Source organism: Oncorhynchus gorbuscha, linkage group LG07 (assembly GCF_021184085.1).
Source record: "Oncorhynchus gorbuscha isolate QuinsamMale2020 ecotype Even-year linkage group LG07, OgorEven_v1.0, whole genome shotgun sequence".
NCBI classification, from domain to species: Eukaryota; Metazoa; Chordata; class Actinopteri; order Salmoniformes; family Salmonidae; genus Oncorhynchus; species Oncorhynchus gorbuscha.
The window spans coordinates 26958433-26982872 of NC_060179.1; the positions used below are offsets into that span (position 1 = coordinate 26958433).

General features: G+C 42.3%; 2 protein-coding genes across 8 annotated transcripts in view; one reads left to right on the top strand and one right to left on the bottom strand.

Annotated features, from left to right (window-relative positions):
- Positions 1 to 4776: 4776 nt before the first annotated feature.
- On the top strand, positions 4777 to 11926 carry LOC124039727 (transmembrane protein 241). 3 transcript variants are annotated; one of them, XM_046356011.1, is made up of 14 exons: positions 4777 to 4885; positions 5393 to 5439; positions 5575 to 5652; positions 5935 to 6016; positions 6235 to 6312; positions 6408 to 6433; positions 8310 to 8410; positions 8537 to 8582; positions 8688 to 8723; positions 9037 to 9071; positions 10804 to 10873; positions 11015 to 11108; positions 11376 to 11440; positions 11658 to 11926. In XM_046356011.1, exons 1-14 carry the CDS (start codon positions 4877 to 4879, stop codon positions 11722 to 11724), a joined length of 834 nt encoding a protein of 277 aa, XP_046211967.1. In that variant the 5' UTR covers positions 4777 to 4876; the 3' UTR covers positions 11725 to 11926. The 3 variants fall into 3 exon arrangements, with proteins under 3 accessions (XP_046211967.1, XP_046211966.1, XP_046211965.1); XM_046356010.1 differs by lacking the exon at positions 4777 to 4885 and adding an exon at positions 4904 to 5097; XM_046356009.1 differs by lacking the exons at positions 4777 to 4885; positions 5393 to 5439 and adding an exon at positions 5104 to 5343.
- A 2-nt stretch (positions 11927 to 11928) lies between these two features.
- Positions 11929 to 24440, bottom strand: part of rbbp8 (retinoblastoma binding protein 8) — a 40029-nt gene continuing 27517 nt past the window's right edge. For 3 of the 5 annotated variants that reach the window (XM_046356006.1, XM_046356005.1, XM_046356003.1), the window contains exons 2-17: positions 21765 to 21953; positions 21569 to 21611; positions 21056 to 21151; positions 20781 to 20893; positions 16651 to 16723; positions 16267 to 16424; positions 15979 to 16074; positions 15344 to 15849; positions 14670 to 14853; positions 14443 to 14531; positions 14207 to 14300; positions 13814 to 13981; positions 13589 to 13634; positions 13417 to 13507; positions 12961 to 13102; positions 11929 to 12475 (exon numbers count right to left, since the gene is read on the bottom strand). In XM_046356006.1, the coding sequence (XP_046211962.1) occupies positions 12375 to 12475; positions 12961 to 13102; positions 13417 to 13507; positions 13589 to 13634; positions 13814 to 13981; positions 14207 to 14300; positions 14443 to 14531; positions 14670 to 14853; positions 15344 to 15849; positions 15979 to 16074; positions 16267 to 16424; positions 16651 to 16723; positions 20781 to 20893; positions 21056 to 21151; positions 21569 to 21611; positions 21765 to 21885 (2121 nt within the window). In that variant the 5' untranslated portion in view covers positions 21886 to 21953 and the 3' untranslated portion in view covers positions 11929 to 12374. Of the gene's footprint in view, positions 12476 to 12960; positions 13103 to 13416; positions 13508 to 13588; positions 13635 to 13813; positions 13982 to 14206; positions 14301 to 14442; positions 14532 to 14669; positions 14854 to 15343; positions 15850 to 15978; positions 16075 to 16266; positions 16425 to 16650; positions 16724 to 20780; positions 20894 to 21055; positions 21152 to 21568; positions 21612 to 21764; positions 21954 to 22640; positions 22661 to 22907; positions 23065 to 24440 lie in introns of those variants that run through there. The other 2 variants (XM_046356004.1, XM_046356007.1) reach the window with 2 other exon arrangements.

Consider the following 24440-nt stretch of genomic DNA (forward strand, 5'->3'; position numbering starts at 1 on the left):
GAACATATGATTTTATAGTATTCCTATTGTTATATGTAAATACAAGAAATGTGTATGTAGAGGGGTAACTTTCTTCACCAGTTCTCATACCATTTTGCACAATTATGTAATTAGCCTACTATCACGAGAATTTTCAATCCCAATGATAATAACTGACAATCAATAACTCTGACCAATCCCCGAGATCTGTAAGACCATGGGTTTAATAATAATTAGTCAAAGACTCAGCTTATGCAAAAAGATAGTTCCGTTTATTCACAAGAACGTTCTGAAGTCTATTATACAAAGACATACATTTTATAGCTGCGCACATACTTCCACACAAACAGTAGATACTCTACGCACATACATACAAGTTCAAATCTTAAACTACGCCTTGCTCAGACAGTCTGTGTTTTTCCACTTATACAGATGCATTGTTTAATCTGCAACATGTTTTATAATTGTCTGCAAGCCTAACAGTTTCTCCCCTCCACGGGTGGAGACAGAATGTCCTGTAAGGAACACAGTAGTCCAGCTTGTCTGTTGATAGCTCCTCGTATAATTTGTTTCACACTTGCTCCCTGCTTACCTACTAAAAAGGAACAAAAAGGTCCTTGTTCTAATTCTGACTAAAACTACACACATCATCAGATTAAAGTTTTATGATTCTAATAAATTTCATACAATTATATGGTTTCAGGGTGGAATATTCTAATCATTACATTTAAGCATAACTTTAAGCACCTTATCACCTACCAGTTGGAGTAACTAATGTTAATTCTTGAGAGGAATTATGGTGTTCATTTTCTCTTATTGTAAATTGTGCATAGAGATGACTGACATTACTGTTTAATGTAATAGTGTTTATTGGATTTACATTGTATCAGTTTTCTATTTATTTGATCCTGTTTCCCTCTGGACACAGACCACATGTATACCTGACTGGATGGTTACATGTCAAGTCTTGGGCCAAGCAGAACACCAGTCGAGCCTTCAAGTTGTACCAGAAAGAGAAAAAGAGCGCTAAACAACAGTGCCCGCCTCCCCACAAGAACAAGTCTGCCACCGCCCTCTACAACACAGACCAGACTACTGAGCATTCAGAGTCAGCTCCGCAGGAAAGGAAGTCATCCAAGGGAAAAGGGAAGCCCAAACCATACTGCCCTTTCTGCAAGAACCAAGAGCACTACCTCAGTTCTTGTGAGAAGTTTAAGAAGCTCTCCAAACACCAAATAGCTCAGTGGGTCAAGGATAAAGACCGGTGCTGGCGGTGTGGGCGAGGACACCTGCACCCTAAAGAAGCCGTGCAACATCAGCAAAGACACCTCCGACTACAGTCTACCTGGACCGACCAAATCACTCTGGCCGTGTGATGCTAAAGGTGGTCATAGTCCGGCTCCACAATGGGAACAGACACCTCGAAACTTATGCAGTCCTAGATGACAGCTCAGAGCGTACCATTGTCCTTCCCTCTGCTGTTCAGCAGCTGGCGTCCCTGATGCTTAGGACCGTACATCAAGAGGTGGTGCAGTTAAAATGCCACTCAGTCACTTAAGTTTTCACCAGTGTGCAACCCGTCCAAGCAGTTCAGTATAACCAAAGCCTTCACTGCTGATGACCTAGACCTCGCAGAGTACTCCTACCCAGTGGAGGCTTTGCAGAAGCATTACCAACACCTCCGAGGTCTTCGCCTCAAGACCTTCACCAAGGCCAGTCCCCTGATCGGTTCAGATCACCCCCACTCGCTGACACCAATGGAACCGGTGCACATGGGCCCTCAAGGTGGACCTGTTGCAGTCAACAGAACACTTGGTTAACCACTCCAAGGCCCTTCCAACTCCCCGTCCAATTCCGGCAAGGAACATCAGTGCCTGTTCACTTCCACCATCTCCTGTTCAGATGGCCCCTTTCTGCCATGAGGAGAAGCTGTGGCATATTGATACCATGCCTTACCACAACAAGAAGATGGTAACCCGTTCCAAGCAAGATCATGAAGCTATCCGCACCCTTGAGACTGATACCATGCCTTACCACAACAAGAAGATGGTGACCCGTTCCAAGCAAGATCATGAAGCTATCCGCACCCTTGAGACTGACACCGTACATGTGACTGCAGGAGATGTTGAATGCCACTCCTCTACTCCGAGTTAAGGACTCTCCACGCTTGAAAGGAGGCAGTCTCGGCTCATCTGAGGAGCCCTGGGTGGTGTTTACCCAAGAACCCAGAACAGGTCGAAGATCTACTGCCAAGAACTTCAGAAGCTAGAAACTGCAGGCTATGTGATCAAGTTCCCCCAAGAAGAGGTTGACATGGAAGAGGAGTCCTGGTACATCCTGCACCACAATGAAAATAACAGTGTTCAACTGTTCCTTAGCATACAAGGGCCAAGTTCTTAGCAAACTCCTCCTACCAGGACCTACCTTGCGTCCTTTACCTGCTTGGCATCCTCCTGAAATTCAGGCAGCACACAGTGGAGACATATGTGGAGACATCAAGGCCATGTTTAATCAAGTGCGCCTACTACCCTAAGACCGAGGCCTTCTCCGATTCCCGTGGAGGGATCTGAAGAGTGACCAAGGACCAAGCGTCTACGAATGGCAGGTTCTTCCTTTTGGCATGACCTACAGCCCCTGCTGCGCCACAATCACCTTGCAGCAACATGTGAGATCACAAGGATGATAATGAGGATGTGCTACAGATGGTGGAACATGCCTTCTACATCGACAATTGCCTGCATAGCCTCCCTGCATCCCAGGAAGCACGCCAGCTGGTGAACATGACAAAGACTCTGCCTGCCACGGGAGGATTCGAGATCTGTCAATGGACGAGTAATGTCCCAGCCATTGTTGAGCATCTCCCTAAAGAAGCTAGATCTGTGAGCACAGAACTGTGGCTCTTCCAAGACTGTGTGGACCCTGAAGAGCCCACATTAGGACTCCGCTGGCACTGCCCTACAGATACATTGGGGTACAAGTACCACCCTGTGGTGGAGCCGACACCCACCATGAGGACCATCTACCGTACTCTTGCCAGCCAGTACGAGCCCCTGGGATATATCATCCCCTACACGACGAGAGCAAAGATCCTGGTACAGGAGTTCTGGAAGAAGGATGGCAAGACACCATCCTACAGGCACCCCTATTAGACCAGTGGAAAGAGTGGGAGCGTAAACTTCCGACACTGTCAGAGGTCGTCATCCCTAGGTGTTATGTCCCTCCAAATATAGACAGTGCCATAGTGACCACCAACATCCACATCTTTTGCGATCCTCCAGAAAGAGCCATCTCCGCACCGAGGACGACCAATGACAAGTACATGTCTCATTCCTCGTGGCAAGATCTCGTGTGGCACCCAAGCTCCAACTCACAATACCCCGCCTGGAGCTCAGTGCTGCCCTGACTGGAACACAACTAGCTCGTCTTCTGAAAACTGAGCTTACTTCGGAGATCCGCAAGACTACCCTGTGGTCAGATTCAATGACCGACTTACACTGGCTGCAATAAAAGTTTTGACGTTGCAAAGTGTTTGTCAGTTCCAGAGGTGCTGAGATACAATATCTCACGTTAGGGAGTGGAGATATGTCGACACTGCTAACAACCCAGCAGATGTCATCACGAGGGGGAAAAACTCTGGCTGAGCTAACCTGAGTGAACCACTGGACTCAAGGTGTACCCGTCCTACAACAGTCGCCTGACACCTGGCCTGTGATGCCCAGAACAGCTAGAGAAGAGAAGAGGACACCGCTGAATGCTCACAAATCTACTTTCTGTGGTCAGGTCAACCTTACTCCTGATCCTGTAAAGGTAGACTGGAGCACCTCACAGTTGGAAAGAGCTCTGTGAGTCTGTGTACCGAACTATGATTCCAACTGTTGGGGATCCCAAGCCCTCAAGGCAAGACATGGAGACTTTCCTGCTTAAAGATGCCCAGAGGGATAGTTTCACAGAGGAGATCAAGGCCCTTGAAGCTGACAAGCCAGTACTGAGGAACAGCAGACTCAGTTCTGTGTCTCATTTTAATTAGAGTTATTGAACTCACAATAAGCCAGATTCGAGTAATTTATATTTTGGTGCTGAAACTTGAAGCAGCAGCTGCAGCACAATCATTTGGAAATGGACAGCTCATGGTGCTGAAAGTAGGCATAACTAATTTAAAACGTCTTAATTTTAATTAGACTTCTAACAAGAGGGCTGTGTCTTGATGGCTATTTCTTCCTATGTAAGAATTAAGAGGTAGGCCTACCTGTTTGACAGATTAAATTAGGTTATAGGCTGCTATATCCATAGATTTTTTAGACACTTTTGTTGCAAACAAGACACACTGATTTGGCATTGGAAAAATATGATAAGATGAACACAGGCCTATCTACTTGTCCATTCTTTGCCTGTAATTTGAGTAATTTGTGTGGTATAAAAATATACTTAGCTAGTATGTAAAATCACATAGAATTGCATGAAATATATCCATTTCTCTTCTCGGACCTGCAAATACGATGATAGTCATGCAATGATTTTACTATAAAGATCCTACTCTTGTCCATGGCGGTCTGCGAACCATCAGCCTTCTGGCCCGCAGCCCTGCGCAACATCAAATTTGCTTCGTTGCCATGTAATGCATACAGTTTGAACAGTTTCTGAAACTGCATATACAGCTCTGGTCTGTCCAAGAAGTGAGGGTAAAAGGTTGTTCTCCACATGTTTTAATTATTACTTTGGGTATAGGGGAGGGTCACTTGTTTTGTTTTTCTCTCTCAAGCGTTCAGGGAGGGTTTAGGTAAATATATATTTTGCTGAAGGGAGGGTCAGCCATTTTAATTTATCCATGTAACCCATATTATAAATAGCGTTCTCTCCATAAGGGTAAAAGTTTGGAATAGGGTTAAACTGGTTCCGAATGGTTAAGGTAAGGGTTAATTTCTTGGTTGTGTGATGACGTGTCATGACTTCGAACCCCGTTCAAAGATACCCGGCCATTCTGAGGGTGAACCAAAAGCTTGATGATGTAAAATTATCAATCGTTAACTGCGAGAGACAGAAAGACAAATGCATTTCAAAAGACATGTTACTGGTCTAATGTTTTGTTTATTTTATGTAGTATCGTATTTCACGAATAAGGTGAGTTTTCGCTGGCTTTCCCACAGATACAGGCTAGTCAGGCAAACAGACCTAACAACATCAATGCTCTCAACAACGGTTGCTTGATTTATCAGTGATCAATTATTGATTTTAGCTGGTTGGCATGCAAGTATGTCGCTGTATCAAAGATAAAGAAAGCAACGATGTGTGGCTGTATTCTAACATTGTAACAAGACCTCAGTCTCTTCCGGGTTTTAAACCGCCGTTCAGCGCTGTACAGTTGAGGTAGTAATTCTTAATTCCATATAGATACATTTTGTCGTTTGTTTTACAGTATGTCCTGTCTGTCTTGAAATTTACATATCCAACCCTATTTCAGGGGTAAGTAACATTTGTATACACTAGTTATATTCTGCAATATTCCGATTAAAAAACTTTTGCGTAATTAGAGCATTAGTTTACGGATGATTCTCGCAAATTAATAATGCTACAAACATCTTCCTATATTCTGTACAGATGGCAGACTTTTATTGGGGGCCTGCTGCTTCTGCTCTCTGGGAAGCTTGGATTGGTGGATATAAGTGGCTTTCCCAGGTAACCTCTGCATTTGTCCTGTGTATTCCCAGCATTAGGGAATGCAAGGGGGTTATCCAAGGTGGCACTGTCTGACTGTGACCACCCTCTAGTGGTTGATGACAGGAATTAAAGCAAAACAAAATCACAAGACTGAAATTTAAATTGATCTGAGATTGATTGGTTGCAGGGCCAAGTTAACCCCCCCCCCTTCATGTTAAAAAAAAAAAGAAATCCATGATGAAAATCCATGGCAGTGACAGAACTTTAATCCCTTGTGTATTATTCCCCATTATCCTACAGGTCAGCAGCACTTTCCTGGCTTCCGGGATCCCTCCTGTTTGTAGGGAATATTTATGCAGGGTCCAGAGCTCTTTCACGCTTGGTGAGTCATTCACTCCTAATCATGCAAGCCTTTTCTGTTACAAACAACACTTTAAGGTAGAACTGGGCAAACACTAGGATTTCACTAATCAAATGAACCCAAATGATGGGGGCATCTCTCACCATGGGATAAGGTCTCCACGTTGCTCTAGGTCTTGATTTTGTATACCTACTATCATGACAGACACTGATCTAAGATGTCCGCTTGTCATATTCCAGCCTATCCCTTTCTTCTTCACTCTTCACAATGCTTCTGAAGTGGTGAATTGCCTGATCCTGAAGTTAACCCAGATGGAGGTAAGTGTAAGCTTTTACCCACACTGAACTTTGGGCAAGGTCGATTATACGCACGCAATTACACATATATATATATATATATTTTTTTTTAACAGCAAATTCCATGGATGAAGCTATTAAGGTTTGTTCCAAGTCTTATCGTTAATATAATAAAAGTTTGGATATTCAGTAGTGTAACAGAAAAAGTAGCTAGTAAGTTTTCAAAACTGGATTTGTTTTGGTTTTATTGACTTTAAAGGGGAAGTATACCTAAAATAAAAAAATTCCCTAAACGATTCAATACATTGAAACTAGTTAGGTGGAGTTTGCCTCTCTTTCCCTGCAGCCTAGAACTGGAAATCTGCAAAAACGGGTCACATGGCTGGTTACGTGTCTTTGTGCACTGCAAAATCTGTTCCGTTGTCAGTCAGACAACAATTATTTTATCATTATTTTATGTGGCCGACTGCAACAGCGGAGATGGGTAACAACTGAGCTCTCGTGGGGGAACCCCTTAACGTAAAAACTCCTCTGTAGCTCTGTTGGTAGAGCATGGCACTTGCAACGCCATGATAGTGGGTTAAATTCTCATGCCACCCGTATGCACGCATGTCGAAATCGCTTTGGATAAAATTGTCTGCTAAATGGCATAGATTAAGGCCCTTATTCACAACGACATACAATGTTTCAGATTAGTTATACTAAGTAAATAACAACCTACAGACAGGTCTGACGATGAAATACTCACGAGTGATTTAGAAACTACTTGGAGGGGTGCTGATATTTTTTTTATCTGTAATGCATTTATGGCCACGTGGCTAAAAGTAATTATATTGGTATGATACTCATGGCCACTATTGATAGGGGAAGGTGGGGGTTACGAATACACAATAGACCAGACTACATGCAACCAAATATGCCTACCCCAGGTGGTTCCTGGGGCCATGTATTTCACACAAACCTATACAGTTGTTAAAAGCATGAAATGTCAGGAGTGCAACTTTCACTGGGGATAGGTGGGACATGCCCCACATTGTGAAATTGTATTTTTGTCCCCCCCTAGTTTTTATCATTGGAATGTGATACAAAACAAGGCAATGGTGTGCTTTAGGACCATGCTGACACCTCCGAGCGGAAGGGTAGGCTGTTTGGAGTGTTTATCTGACTGGATAAAAAAAATATATAATAATTATGTCCCCCTCACTTCTAAAACCAAAGTTGCACCTCTGTGAAATGATGTGATGCGAATTAACCATTGCTGGCCAACACAGACATCAGAGATTATGGAGAAGAAAAAAGTGAATAGACCCGATCGATCCTAAGTAATTAAAATGTAACAGCTTTCATTTTTATTCTGTCTATTCTGCAATGTAAGATGACACAATTACGGTCTATTATCTCCTCAACATATGCTAACTGGTAAAGCGCTTGACAACACAATAAGATCAACTCAACTGCAATTAGACTACATACCTCCGAAAGCTCGCTTTCTCTTCTGGAAACTTACATCTGTGACTAAAAGCTCCAAATAAGGGCATATACGTCAGAGTTGGCCACACAACGCGCGCAGTTGTTACCCATCTTAATTTCTACTGTTGTTGCTGTCAGCCACATAAAATAATCTCAATAGTTTTAGGTGGAGAAGTTCACATTTCCTGACTCAAAACCGATAGTACTTTTGATAAAAAAAATTGCTCATTCGGCCATACACTTTCAATAAAACAATTTGTCCACAATTTCCGGATTTCTCAATCACTGACTGACAACAGAGCAGAGCTAGCAATGCAAAGGCACGTCACCAGTCTGACCCGTTTTTGCAGCTTTCCAGTTCTAGACTGCAGGGAAAGAAGGCAAACTCCACTTAACTAGTTTCAATGTAAGGAATCACTTGGGACATTTTGGATATTAGGTTAACTTCCCCTTGAAATACTATATTATACCCCATACAACTGCTGTTGGAAGCTAGCCTGATGGTCCTTGAAGACTATGGAATTGTAAGCTATTGGCTTTCTTTCTAGTGTGAGTCTGCTGTTGATGTCGGCCATCAACCTCCCCCTCTATGACCCTCAGTTTGACCCTGGTGGTTACATGTGGGCCCTGGCACATCTCTTCTGTGTTGGCAAGTCTAGCTGGAATAAAACCAGCTGTGGGATTGTTTCATATGTTTAAAGTGTATAGCATATAAATATAAATCGCTGAATACACTTAGCAACACAATATTAATACAGAAATACATCAATTTCAGGTGCCTATAGAGTGTTCCAGACACACTTCAAGTCCAGTCATTTGAGGTAAGCTATAATTTGTGTATCCCTTGTGTAAGAAAAAGGATTGAAAAACTGGTTTCCTGTTGTGAATACTATGAAACATGTTTGTTTTCATGATCTATATTACAGTGACCTTGAACAACAATACATCAACTATTTGTTCAGGTAAGAGGGAAATACTTTGTTCCAAAAAACTGTTAATGGCCTAAGCACTGCTTTATTGTCCAAACATTTTTAAATTGACTGTAAAAAGTTCAAATGTTACAATCTATAGATTCAGTAGACAGAGGCAATCAAGTTATTGTCACTAATTGCTGTCAGAGTAAGTTTGAGGGGGAATAACTTTTGGGGTCTTTGCATAGTTTTACTGTCCTTTCATGTCACCTGAGATGTGTCTTTTTGTGTATGTGCAGTGCACTCTTCAATCCGTTTTTGTCATTAATTGATGTAAGCTAATTGTCATTAATCCTGAAACTAGTGTGTTGCTGTTGGCCTTTGCTGCACACCCTACTGGTAAGACCTTTGGACCGTCTCTTCCCCACCAATCGATCAAATAGTTCTGTAGCTACAGTGCATTTGGAAAATATTCAGACCTCTTGACTTTTTCCACATTTTGTTATGTCACAGCCTTATTCTAAAATGGATTAAATTGAAAATGTTCCTAAATCTACACACACTACCCCATAATGACAAAGTAAAACGTGTTTAGAAAATAAAATGATCACATTTACACAAGTATTCATACCCTTTACTCAGTACTTTGTTTTGGCAGCGACTACAACCTCATACCCAGGAAGACTTGATGATACAGGCTTGGCACACCTGTATTTGAGGGGTTTCTCTCCTTCTCTGCAGATCCTCTCAAGCTGCCAGGTTGAATGGGGAGTGTTGCTGCACAGCTATTTTCAGGTCTCTCTAGAGATGTTCGAATAGGTTCATGTCCGGGCTCAGGCTGGGCCAATCAAGGACATTCAGAGATATGTCCCAAAGCCAATCCTGCATTGTCTTGGATGTCTGCTTAGGGTCATTGTCGTGTTGAAAGGTGAACCTTTGTCCCAGTCTGAGGTCCTGAGCAGGTTTTCATCAAGGATTTCTCTGTACTTTGCGCCGTTCATCTTTCCCTCGATCCTGAAGTCTCCCAGTCCCTGCCTCTGAAAAACATCCCCACAGCATGATTCTGCCACTACCATGCTTCACCGTAGGGATGGTGCCAGGTTTCCCCCAGACGTGACACTTGACATTCAGGCCAAAGAGTTCAATCGTGTTTCTCATGGTCTGCGAGTCCTTTAGGTGCCTTTTGGCAAACTCCAAGCGGGTAGTCATGTGCCTTTTACTGAGGAGTGGCTTACGTTTGGCCACTCTACCATAAAGGCCTGATTGGTGGAGTCCTACAGACATGGTTGTCCTTCTGGAAGGTTCGCCCATTTCCACCTCCCTGACCAAGGCACTTCTCCCCCGATTGATCAATTTGGCTGGGCGGTCAGCTCTTGGAAGAGTCTTAGTGGTTCTAAACTTCTTCCAATTAACAATAATGGAGGTTACCGATCTTGGGGACCTTCAATGCTGCAGAAATGTTTTGGTACCCTTCCCCAGATCTGTGCTTCCGACACAATCCTGTCTCAGAGGCCTACAGACAATTTCTTCGACCTCGTGGCTTGGTTTTTGCTCTGACATGGACTGTCAACTGTGGGACCTTATATAGACAGGTGTGCGCCTTTCCAAATCATGTCTGTTTATTTACCACAGGTGGACTCCAATAAAGTTGTTGAAACATCAAGGAAAATCAATGGAAACAGGCTGCACCTGAGCTTAATTTCGATTCTCATAGCAAAGGGTCTGAATATTTATGTAAATAAGATATTTCTGTTTTTTGTTTGTGTGCAAAAATGTCAACCTGTTTTTGCTTTGTCATTATGGGTTATTGTGTGTAGATTAATGAGTAAAAAATAAATGTAATCAATTTTAGAATAAGGCTGTTTACGTAACAAAATGTGGAAAAAGGGAAGGGGTCTAAATAATTTCCGAATTGACTGTATATGAACAGCTGTTTGCTATTTCAATGCCTTCTTCTTGGTCTTTTGCAATTATGTAACTGTGTATTGGGACAGTTATCCCAATGTTACACTGATTTAAATCTTGGTCAAGTGCTGATTTTACATCTCTCAACCCCCCCCTCCCTTCCTGTTTGGAGGAGAGAACATAATCTGTTTTGATGGCTGGGTTTATCTTTGTTTATTCCATCTAGGTGACCTATTTGGTGCCTTGGAATTCCCTTTCCTCCTGTCCCCAAGATTTCACGGTGGCTGTTGTGCCAGGTAATTTTTTAAAACTCAGATGTCTAGTTGCGCATGTTAAAAGCAATCTCAAAATCAACTTGCAAATAGGGTTTCCAAATCTTTAAAATATACACTTTTGGCATTGTACACTGTAGTAACTTAAACACTTATCTTCCACAGTGCCTTGTTGGGTTTTTTCTTGCTGTTGGCATCAGTCAAACTAAAGAGTGGTTTACCCCTTGAGCACTGCGGGGTCTGGCTCTTTTTGTCCAAGGTAATGAAAGTCAGAACTCAACTTAATGATCAATGTAAACATATCTTTATTTTCCACAAGATTATTTTCTTTATTTGTTACCTTCTACCACCATCTCCCCTCTACAGAAAAAGGTATTAGTAATTGGCAGAAAACCTGCCGTAATAACCTAAGTAAACGATTGTCATAAAACCGACAGTTTAATAGTAAATTCATTCTGTTTTCGATTTCCTTCAAGGACAGTGGATGTGCCAGTTACATATCCATGTCTTGCTCTACCCTGTCTAGGTGTTTGCTACATGCCTATCCCCACTTGTTTTTAACATTGAAGTTAACACGCCATCTTTCTGCTGGTGAGTTCTCTACCTGTGTAAATAATGTCTATCTATCCAGTCACCAATTTTACATTCAAGACAAATAGCAGCTGATGATATTCCCTGGAGACTCAGTCATTTTGTAGTCTGCTACTTTAAAGCCTATATCAAGTTTGGTGATCATGGTGTTTGTTGAAGTTACTATTTTTTAGGTATACTATTTACTTCAGTGATTTTGTGTTGGCTTGCTCCTTAGTGTTTTCTTCAGCCATGTTGGAGAAGCCCTGCTGGTGTACTCTGAAAGTACTTCCCAAGTGCGATGAGACCTTTGCGAAAGAAACTACTTCTACCTCACTAAATGTTTCAACGAGTTTACTTGCACTCAATTTCCCAGTGATATTGTTTTGCTTTTGGAACAGATATCACAAGAATGTATGCTTCAATTGAGATTCTTTTTCATTTACTATGCCTTTTCTACCACTTGCTGTAAAGCAGAAATAAAGATTCTATATATTTCCATTAAAATATTTGCTTATTTGAACTTAAATACAATTTCCTAGGATGTGATATACTTGAAGGCGAGTAACATTTAAAAAATGGCATTAAGGTTTTTTTTTCTACAAATACACCAAAATAAAACAGACTGAAAAGGGTTCCTTGGCTGTCCCCATAGGCAGTGGTGTAAAGTACTTCTTCCCTATGGGGACAGTGGTGCATATTAGTTTCACAAAGAATAATTAACTGAGCAGAGGTTCTTGCTGCATATTCTGTATTCATTTTTTTGTTGAGGAAATTGGGAGACCTGATGGTCCATTCAATTGTTTTGAACAATTATAAGAATCTGAAATATGTCTGGGTGTATATACCACTAAAGGCACACGTATACCTTTTGAGGCACTAGGATTATGATACTGGCAGATTGTTGCACTGAAAATTAAATACAGTTTTACATTGTTTGATTGGGTATTTTCCCCTACTGGTTTAAGTCTTCTGCTCTTTGCCTTTGGGGGAGAGCATTGTAAGGTCTTCTCCTCCTTAAGCGCTGTTCTGGATCATTATCTTCTTTTACATAACCTGGTACGAGAAACAAGAAGCACAATGTTGTTAAACTCATTAAGTGGAGGTTGACATTGAATGCAAGGGGGAAAATACCCCTTTGAGGGCTGAGACAACAGCAATGCACTCCTCAGAAGAAATCAGTGCTGACATCAGTCAAAATTAATACCAGGGCTTTGTAAACCTTTGTGGCCCACAACCCCATTTTGATATCAGAAAATTCTAACAACGCAACCGTGTGACAAATGATATAATCATCAGCCAGTGTTTACATGGGGCTATCTATTACAATTCAGTCTGACAGTATTTCAATCTGAAGGAAGAATGGTTTGACGTGACTGAAATACACCAGGGAGATTTTGGAAAGTTCAGGAAAACATTAGGGAAGATCATCAGGCAATTGTGTATGATCTTCTGTGTAGAGAAGACTACAGTATTAAATACTATGGATTTGATGACCATTGCGTTCTGTTGAATGGATCCAATTGAGTAGGGTAGCATACCTCTGTCCACACAGGTTTGTGTTGAAGGGAAGCCGACTTCCCAAAAGTGGTCTGGGGTTGATGGAGGAAGATAACGGAAGCGGTGCCGAGAACAGGCTGACAACTTCTTCACCCTCTCTGCCTCTGAAAGGTCGGCGTAGTACTGAGGGAGATGGAATAGATATGTCACAAATCATGGGTTGTGTTTGATCTGGCAAAAAGTTCTGAAACGGAAAACACCACATTTATTCAGTTTGGTGCAGTGAGGTCCAGTTGGCAGAGCATCGTGCTTGCAACGCCAGGGTTGTGGGTTTGATTCCCACGGAGGACCAGTACGAAAATGTATGCACTCACTACTTACTGTAAGTTGCTCTGGATAAGAACGTCTGCTAAATTACTCAAATGTAAATGTACTGAACATGACCATGGACAAGCACTTTCAGCTCCACACATCAAAACACTGTCGTGTAAACTCACGATTTCACACTCTTTACACGTGTGCCCCTTGAGTTTCCTCCTCTCAGCTTTCTTGCGGACCACCTCCACGTGTGCAAACGATAGGTTTTTACTACAGGACAATGAGGCAAAGAAACCTTTTAGAAACCTAGCATGAAAGTGTTCTACGTTAGTCTGACGATTATAATCTCACCTGTCTTTGTGTTCTCCATTGGGTGTTCCACTTTGAGGCATGTGTGCTTTTAATGAGAGGACAATAAAACAGTTTAAAATATTGATATAAATATTTAACAATGAATGCGCAAATTCATCTCAAGTGTTGTACTACTTGACCAGGTCATTCTCAAACAATTTGCCTGGTCAAATAAAAGAAACAAGTATACAAGATTATAGAGAAAATACAGTGTAAAGTCCTTACCATCCTTATGCTCTTTCTCCTCCTCCTTATCATCAAACTCTTCCTCCCCATGATGGGGTTCCTCTTTGTCCAAATATGAGCCGTTATGCTGAGGACATGACTCGTAGTCCCCGTAGCCTGTTCGGTCGAATATCTCAGCCAAGCTGTCGTTGGCTCTCTGACCAATCCCTAAAAGAAGGGTTTTGAGTTTGGTTACATGGTTGGTTGGTTTGTTTATATGGGTCCTGCTCGAATGTAACCGTCCTTCCTCCCATCACTGAAGTGATCTAATGCAACTTGAAAGATAAAAGTAAGGATTTAATTGCTCTCTCCTCTTTACCGTATTTGATTAAATTAAAATCAGATGATTGGGAATGTATCAAAGATTTTGTGCGAAAATGTAGTAAGCTGTACCGGTAACAGAGCTGGTTCTTGGAGCTCCTCGGTGGAGCAGGCTGGGGCTGACGAAGGTGCAGTCCATATCGACAGACTCACCTTCACAGGGGGGCTACACACACACACACACACACACACACACACACACACACACACACACACACACACACACACACACACACACACACACGAAGAACTGCAGGTATACACAGAGGGTATAGGAAAGTATCAGATGAATTTGGTGAACGTCATACCTCTGCTGAAGTTGGGGTGTCTACATCATACTGGGAGAGGGCTGCCTCTGGGTCAAGGCTCCACATCTGCTCTGCTGGCATCAGCTTGGCTAAACAAAAGGTAAGAAATGAAACATGACATTTCTACTCAAATTGCTTGCTTAGACTATGCTTAAGGGCCAGTCAATCGAGAAAAAAATATTTTCAGTATCAATGATTGACTATTATGCAGAGTTGCAACACAATACCTTTTCCCAGTGGAGTTTCAGGGGCATTGGAGGGCAGTGTTGTTGATGCAGTACCATTGTTGTCCTGTGGAGGGCTCCTCTTCACACGAGCACAGGGGTTGGCCTGCAGGACAGAGGTCTGCTTCAGTTTTTCAGTATCCTCCCGACTCCGCTTTCTGATTGGCTCGTGGTGGACATCGTGGGTCTAAATGGACAAATAGGAAAGCTGGGGCTACTCGGGAACAGTAGTATGTTGATGCATAAGACGGGTGAACGTGTCCAAGAAAAAGAGCTCTTGATATACCCATCTATAATATCTCAGACAGACAACGTAACAAATGGTATCGTCTGTCAAAAGACTGTGGGATGCGACGACTAACATAACCAAGTTGACCTGCCATTTTAGCATCTGTTTTTTTTTTATCCTGCCACATAGACCTTCATGAGGATCACAATGGAAATAAGTTGTGTACTTTTCTGTGTAATGTGTACCTAGTTTTAAATGATCAAACAAACCCCCCAAAAATTCTGGTGCTTTGGTTTTATGTCACTGGTTATTTGGATTTATCAGGATTTTTGTTCTGGATTTCCAGATGAGCCCATCTATATGTAACAAGGCTCAAATGTGACTAATGTACCTGTATAACATCTTGTGTAATTTGTTAAGAAAATTACATGAAAAATCATGGCTCTACCTGCTGACTAAGCAACACATTTTTGGATCGGTCATCACTTGGAGAGGTAGAGGGATGTTTAAATAGGATGTGCTGCTTTTGGCCTCTGTCTTGGTTCTCTGATGCAGGGACGCTGCTACCTCTCTGGGCATTGAGTGGAGGCACGAGGGCCTTCTGTGGGGAGTCGGAAAGGTCCAGAGGCTTGTCAACCACTTCCTCATCTTCCTCCTTCTCGCTACTTTTCCTCCTCTTGCCTCTCTCCAGCTCTCGGTGAGAGGCGCCACATGGGGTGGAAGTGGCTCTAAGAGGTGCGATGCGGGCTATCCCCTCCAGGTGGCGCCGTTGGGCGTTGGCGGGGATGAGCTTCAGGCGGGGGAGGAGGGACAGGGAGCCGTCCTCAGTGGTGGTGGTGCCGGGACAGCCCAGGAGGGGACCCTTTCTCTGGGGGATAGGCAGTGGATCATCAGGGAGATCCAGGCGACACGTCTCTGCCACTACAGCACCTTCATGGCCCTGGCTGCTGCACTCTGAATCAACAAGAAGAATACTACATTATTTTTTTTTACAGTGCTTTTCAAGACACTCAGACATTTAGAGGCAATAACATAATTACAAACGCATGTTATCAGACATCAGTTAGTAAATGAAGGCCTTACGTTGGGTCTGGGTGGCGTCCATGTAACACGTTTCAGGGACCAGTATGCAGTTTCCTTGGCTCTGCGCGGTTTGGGAGGGCAATCCTTTCCTTGGTTCTACCATTATGAAAACAAAAAAAATGAACTTCAATGAAGTCTATGAAACTGATATCGTAAGAAACTAATATTGAGTGTGTTTGTGTGTGAGTGTGACTGAGTGTGCACGCACCTGCATGTGTGTTTGATTCTGAGGGTGACCCTTGAATGCTGTACCTGTGTATGAATTTCTTTATATGAATCAAGACTGACCGTTGAGCGCCGAGCTCTGAGACTGAGACAGGGACTTCTCGGCGTAGCGGACGTGGTGGGTCTCCTTCCTCCTCCTCATCTTGCTGACCACAGGCAGCGAGATCTTCTGCAGCGGAGAGTCTGGAATCACCGCCTCCTCTGGCTCAGGAGACACGGAGCTGGAAACCAAAACAGACGCACCACAGAAATACAACGGCGTAACACACCATATTAATAATAAAAAGTATTAATAATACACAGAAATAATAATATACTGTATTAAGCTCAAAGTGAGAACTCTAATTCAACCATGCTTTCTCGATGTGCAATAGGAATATTGTTTTGGAATCAACAATCCTGGTTACAAAAGTACTGTAGTGCCGGATGGGGATGGTTTTAACTCACAGAGCTCCATTCAGTCTATCCAACTCAAGACTCAGCTTTCTGTTCTCATCCTGCAGGCTGTTCCTCTCAGTCACTGGAAGTCACATCAAACCACATATACCGTGCCTTCAGAAAATATTCATACCCCTTGACTTATTCCACTCAAAATGGATTCAATATGTATTTTTCTCACCCATATACACACACACAATAATACCCCATAATGACGTAGTAAAAACGTGTTTAGACATCTTTGTAAATGTATTGAAGAGGAAATACAGAAATATCTCATTTACATAAGTATTCACACCCGAGTCAAAACTTTGTAGAAGGACCTTTGGCGGCGATTACAGCTTTGAGTCGTCTTGGGTATGTCTGCATCAGCTTTGCACATCTGGATTTGGGCATTTTTTCCCATTTTCCCCTGCATATTTTCTCAAGTTAGATAGGAAGTAGCAGTGAACAGCCTTTCCACAGAAAGTCTTTCCACAGATTTTGAATGGGATTTGGCTGGGCCACTCAAGGACCTTCACATTCTTGCTCTGAAGCCTGTCCAGCATTGCTTTGGCTGTATGCTTGCGGTCAATGTTCTGTTGGAATGCAAATCTTCACCCCAGTCTAAGGTCATTTGCACTCTGAAGCAGGTCCTCATCAAGAATTTGCCGGCATTAGGCTCCATTAATTGTTCCCTCTCAGTCTCCCAGTTCCTGCCGATGAAAAGCATCCCGATAGCATGCTGCTGCCACTACCATGCTTCACGGTAGGGATGGTGTTAGATGGGTGATTAACTGTGCCTGGTTATCTCCAGGCAAAAAGGTTCAATGTGCATTCAGGCCAAAGAGTTCTATTTTTGTCTCATCAGATCACAAACTTTTGACTTATGCGCCATCTTTCGCATGTCTTTTTGCCAACTCCAGAAGTGCCATCACTGAGATAGGAGAACATGCCAAAAGGACAACAGCCTCTACAGCACTTCACCAATTTGGGCGTTATGGGAGAGTGGCACTTGGTGAAGTGCGGAAGAGACTGTTGTCCTTTTGGCAGGTTCTGCCATCTCAGCTAAGGAACTCAGTAGTTCTGTCAGAGTGGTCATTGGTCACTTCCCTTACCAAGCTCCTTCTTGCCTGGTGTCTCAGTTTGGGCGGACAGCCAACGCTAGGCAGAGTCTGGGTGGTTCCATATATTTTTTTTAAACATTTCCCAATGATGGAGCTCTTGTAAACTTTTAACACTCTAGAAAATGTTTCATACCCTTCCCCAGATATATGCCTCATCACAATTCTATCTTGGAGATCTACAGCCAGTTCCTTGGACTTCATGGTATAGTTTCTGCTCTGAAATACACAACCGGTCAAACGTTTTAGAACACCTACTCATTCAAGGGTTTTTCTTTATTTTTTACAAATTTCTACATTGTAGAATAATAGTAAAGACATCAAAACTATAAAATAGCACATATGGAAACATTTAGTAACCAAAAAAATTGTTAAACAAATCAAAATATACTTTATATGTGAGTTTCTTCAAATAGCAGCCTTGACAGGTTGCACACTATGGCATTCTCTCAACCAGCTTCATAAGGTAGTCACATGGAATGCATTTCAATGAATAGGTGTGCCTTAAAAGTGAATTGGTGGAATTTATTTCCTTCTTAATGCGTTTGAGCCAATCAGTTGTGTTGTGACTAGGTAGGGGTGATATACAGAAGACAGCCCTATTTGGTAAAAGACCAAGTCCATATTACAGCAAGAACAGCTCAAATAGGCAGAGAAATGACAGTCCATCATTACTTTAAGGCATGAAGGCCAGTCAATATGGAACATTTCAAAAACTTTGAACTTTTCTTCAAGTGCAGTAGCAAAAACCATCAAGTGCTATGATGAAACTGCCTCTCATGAGGACCGCCACAGGAATGGAAGACCCTGAGTTACTGGTGGAAATTTGTCCTTTGGTCTGGAGTCCAAATTGGAGATTTTTCATTCCAACCGCCGTGTCTTTGTGAGACGCAGTGTGGGTTAACAGATGATCTCCGCATGTGCATTTTTCACCGTAAAGCATAGAGGAGGTGGTGGTGTTGTGGGGGTGCTTTGCTGGTGACAATGTCTGTGATTTATTTAGAATTCAAGGCACACTTAACCAGCATGGCTATCACAGCATTCTGCAGCGATACACCATCCCATCTGGCATGTGCTTAGTGGGACTATCATTTGCTTTTCACCAGGACAATGACCCAACACACCTTCAGGCTGTGTAAGGGCTACTTTGCCAACCAAATTGGGATGGTTTGGGATGGGTCGGACCACAGAGTGAAGGAAAAGCAGCCAACAAGTGCTCAGCATATGTGGGAACTCATTCAAGACTGTTGGAAAAGCATTCCATGTGAAGCTGGTTGTGAAAATGCCAACAGTGTGCAAAGCTGTCATCAAGCCAAAGGGTGGCTACTTTGATGAATCTCAAACATAAAATATATTTTGATATAACAATTTTTTGGTTACTACATGATTCCGTATGTGTTGTTTCATAGTTTTGATGTCATCACTATTATTCTACAATGTAGAAAATAGTAAAACATGTATAAAAACCCTTGAATGATTAGGTGTTCTAAAACTTCTGACCGGTAGTGTACATAGACAGACGCATTTTGTTCTAAATCATAAATCATGTACAAACAACTTCATTGGCCACAGGTGGATGATTAAAGGAAATTGGATACACTTGAGCTCAGTTTGGAGTATCATAGCAAAGGGGTGGGAATACTTATGCAAATGACATTTTAGCTATCTCAGATTGTTCTTGCAATTTTCACAAACTTAATTTGGGAGGAATTTAAGAAAATCATGATGAAAGTGGCCATTTTTAGAACTATACATGCCTCCTGTAAAACTGTATCATCTGTGAACATCTTGATGTCATTATACTCATTAGTGTGCTCTAACAAATAGAGTAAGTCAAGATTCTGAAATAAAACTATATTCAATTATTCAACATGAAAAATATGAATATGGCAAAAGTACCCTTTTAGATTTTAAGACATTGTTTGGAACAATATACTCAACAAGTACATCACATTTCCATAGTGGGCTCTGTGCAAATTTTGAAGTTATGATACATTTTATGAGCACAAGCAACACAGTGAATGGTAAAATGGATTCAAAGGGAACTCCCTCTGCTGGTGATTTGCTGAATGTGCAAACAATCCTGAAGTAGGGCTTTGATTGGTTAATGACCTATAATGTAAATGTATGAAATGGGTTAGATCTTCAAAAGTACAGAGAGCCCAATCTGGACACTTGACATGTTTGAAGAGTATAATTTTCCAAACAATGTCTAAAAACACACAGAATTAAAAAGGGTAATTTTGAAATATTCAAATTAATATTTTTTATAATTGAATACATTAATGTGAAAAAGTGTATTTCAGAATGTAGACATAATACATATTTGAGAACACACTATAAGAAGTATAATGACACCAAGATGTTGTCTGTATCATGTTGTAAGTATAACGACACCAAGATGCACAGATCATAGGGTCTTACAGGAGGCAAGTATAGGCCTAAAATGGCCACTTTCATCATGATTTTGCTTAAACATTATTTATGATACAAATGTAAAATGCTTGTCAAACATCCTTCCTCCCAATGGAATCGCCCTACTACAGCGGTGATTGGGCTTAGTCAATTTATTTGCAGAGCACTAGTGGTATAGAGGAAGAACTGCATCCCTTTTGTGAGCACGGAGGAATGTTACATTTGGGAGATAACTTAGGAAACAAAGAGATCATTCAGGTTTGCCTTTTCCATCAATGTAAAAAGAGACTACTTGTGTGTCCGTCTCCCCCTCCCCCGCTACCCCCAGACTTAGCGAAAAAGAGAAAGGCTATATTGTGTGACGTGTAGATCTATGAGGGAACCTATTACAGAGGAAAAAAAAGGAGTGCAGTGGACAAAGAGATGGGGGTGGTAGTGAGAGAGTTCCCTTGTGAATGACTCATGACCGCCCCCATCCTTTGTCATAATCATATCCTATTTTAGCCAAAAGCTTAGGAGCTGTATGGCCTGTGTAAAAGAGGGACCAGTGTGGAGGTAAATGAATCTCAGATACAGAATGTAGGGTATGTGCAAGTGAGAAGGGAATGATGTACAACTCACTGATCTCTGCGATGAGGCGCATGTTCTGCTGACGGCCTTTCTCAAACTCCACCTGCTTCTTCCTCATGTGCTCCTCTGTAACAGAACAGCGATCACACAGCCCTGCTCGCAGCCTGGGCAGAGGGAGAGAGACAGACGGGAAAGAAGAAAGACAGAGGAGAAAAGATTAACCAAAGGACTAACAAAAGGGAGAGATCGAGAGAAATATAGGTAGATTGACTTTTTCTCTGAGGGAGACAGACAAATAGGGACAGACAGGTTGATGGGGTACCTACCTGTCCTCCAGAACTGTGACAGTGTCCCGCAGGGTTTTGTGCTGCTCCCTCAACTGCTGGTGTCTGCTGTAGAACTCCTCCAGTCTTTGGGCATCTCTACGGGGTGAGAGGGGGGGACAAAAGGAAGGAACACATTGGTTTAAATCCTTTGAATTAATAAACATGGGAGTGTTTGAGTATATAAGTAATGTATTTGAATGTGCATTCTTGGGGTACAAGAGGAATTATATTTTGGGATTCCCATCACAGAGCCCTGGTAAATGAGTAGGGCTCAGAATGCTGTACTACTGAAGTAAGAGTGTGAAAGAGGCCTTTGTCAGACTGACTTTCTCAGTGACATTTGAAACCTTACACACTGACGGGGAGTCAATGGAAAATGGTCTCATCTTAAGTGCGGCCGTAAAACAATAATCACACTCTTTGAAATGGCAAGTAGAATGTCAGAAAATATGAAGTTTCAGATTCTATTCATTGATCATCAACACAACGTTCAACTAAAATGACTGTACTTACAAACATCGCTCCTTCTTCAGCTTGTTCACTTTGGTTTGCAAACCTAAACACAGGATAAAAAAAAAGAGCTTGAAAAGGGGATTGTTGAATGATTTATTTTGACAAGTACTCTTAACACTGATAGTTGTATTAAACATGTCCCACTGGCCTTAGTTGTTTTGGTGGAGGTTCCCTGGCATGTAGACAGTAGGCCTACCTTGCAGTGCACTATCGTGACAGTCTTTGAGTCGACCGCATAGGTCCCTGAAGAGGTCAGTGGATTCCGAGGCCCCACTGGAGCCGGGGCTGCTCCCACTTAGCAGAGGACTGCTCATCATCCAATCACTCACTGGTTGGTAGCTTCACTCAGCCAATACACAACTCCATCTAGCACCAAACCGGAAATCTGCGAGAGGAAGGGAAAGCAAAAAAGATAAAGAAAACAGAGGGTAAGATGAGTCAAGAGAGGACCCTATTTTACTCACGAGCGCCCCTAAAGGAAATGGCTGCACTGACAGGTCACTACAATACCTGTAATAAAATATGATACAATACCGGTCAAATATGATACAAGGTAATTACAACCAGTATTTTGCTTATGTAGACACTGAGAAGTGACTGCAATCCAGGGCATGCTCATAGAGTCCTCTCTTTCATTCACATGACCATATCTGATCCTAAAGGGCAGTCAAATTTGTAAATCGGGTTTTGAAGGCAATGTAGCCAGAGCACATAATGCACAAACACATTAGTGCAGGCGAGTGCGCACACACACACACACACACAGTTCAAGCTTGCCTGGACTTCTCTTTCCTGTCCCTTCCCAAGCTGGTACAGTAGGTTTGGCTTAATCACCATTGGAGAAATAAGCAATAAGTTTATAATAGCAATAAGTCATCTCTGGGTTTTGTGGTATATGGCCAATATACCACCGCTTAGGGCTGTTCTTACGCACGACGCAACGCAGAATGCCTGGATACAGCCCTTAGCCGTGGTATATTTGCCATATACCACAAAACCCAGAGATGACTTATTGCTATTATAAACTGGTTACCAACGTAATTAGAATAGTAAAAAAAAATGTTGGTCATACCCGTGGTATACGGTTCGACATATCACGGCTCTCATCCAATCAGCATTCAGGGCTCGAACCACCCGGTTTATAATAATCATTAAATCATCCAATAACTAAGGCCAAATAATATATTTCCACCCATTATTGAGCATAGACATGATAAACTAGCCTATTTCACTTTGTAGCCTAATCCTAGCTACTAAATCTGCTAACAGTCCTCACTGATATTCACCAGGCAAAATGTCCTCCTATATCAAACTGAATAAAAGAGCCTTGTTCACTCACCCCACTAGAATGAACTGTCAGTCAAAGTATACTCAATGCACACAAAAGCCACTCAACAGATCCAAACTTCATAGAGAGGAGGAAACCAGGGAACAACTGCTATACCAACTAAACTACCACCAGTGATAACCCAATATGCCTTTCATGGGATTGGCCGGGCGTTTTGAGCATTCCCAGGGACCTGGCTGGGATCATACCAGAATTTGTTGGCATGGACAACTGGAAGAGCTGGTTTTCCCGATCAAACACAAACTGGTCTTGCCAGTCGGCTCAAAAAGGAAAAGGGAGGGGAGAGGGGGGAGAGCTTGGGATGTGTAGCAGCTGGCTCAGAAGAATAGCAACACACTCTCCCTCTACCTGTACACACACACAGTAGGAGACAGACAGGAGCACACATGCACGTACACAACCCATACACACAATCACATGCCCAAACACACAAAAAAAAAGGCACATACATTAGCAAACACAAATGGCAGCTGCACAGACACTCCTCCCTGCCTTTGCAGAGACAAGGCAAATGTTGTAGCCTGCAGCTATTAAGATCGTTAACTCCACTCCCATGCAATACCCAGAAGCCGAGGCGTATATACCAGTCTGGTCTCTACTGTCCAAACTAGCTTAATGTGAAGCAGCCTGTGTTATCCTTCCAGCCTGTGCTATCCTTCCTAAACGATTAAACTAGGCCTAATGTCTAGGGTGTACTAGTATAGGCTAATTGTTAGGCCCTAACTGTCAACTCACAACTATCCAGGGCCAATGAATGACGATAAACTCCAATGCAGCGGGGTAATTTCAGATGACATTTCAGCCCCACTCTGAAAGACTGAACCCACAGAAGTAAACAAAAAAATATTCAATTTTAGGAAAATGCCCAATTTCATGGACATTTTAGTGTCACAGGTTAATTTGGATAATACATTTTTATTAACCATTGACAGCAATATATCGATATCACCTGTACCTTTGGTTGTCTGCAGATTAAAACAAAATCACACATTAGGCTAACTCATTAAAAGTATCTCTTAAAATAACTAACATGGAGGAAGAAAGAAAACAAAAGATCTAGTGTTGTGTCAGTGGGGATTTTGTTCTCTGACAAGCAAGGGCACGAAAGGGGTGGTGTTGTATGTGATGTCCCAGACATCCTGCAAGACAAGCCTGTGCCAGCCAGATGCATTCCAGCAGGACTACGTGGGGGCACTGCAATAAACGCTTTCATAAATATATAAAGCAGTGATGCGTTGATGCCTCCTCTGAACTAGGCCTATGTCAAATTAAAGATGCTGGTGACATGCAATCAGATTGTGAGCTGCATGACAGGCCTGGGTCAAAAGTCTGATGCACACGAATTAGCTTGAAGTTTGCACTTTTGGGTCTATTTCATTAGCTCCATTGTACCATGCTAAATAAATGTCCAGCTGAAGTATTTGAAAGAAGAGTATTTGACCTAGGACTACCTCGTAATGGCCAGCTTCTCAGTCTTGGGTGCATAGCAGCCTACCACTATTAGCCATCAGCACCACCTACAGT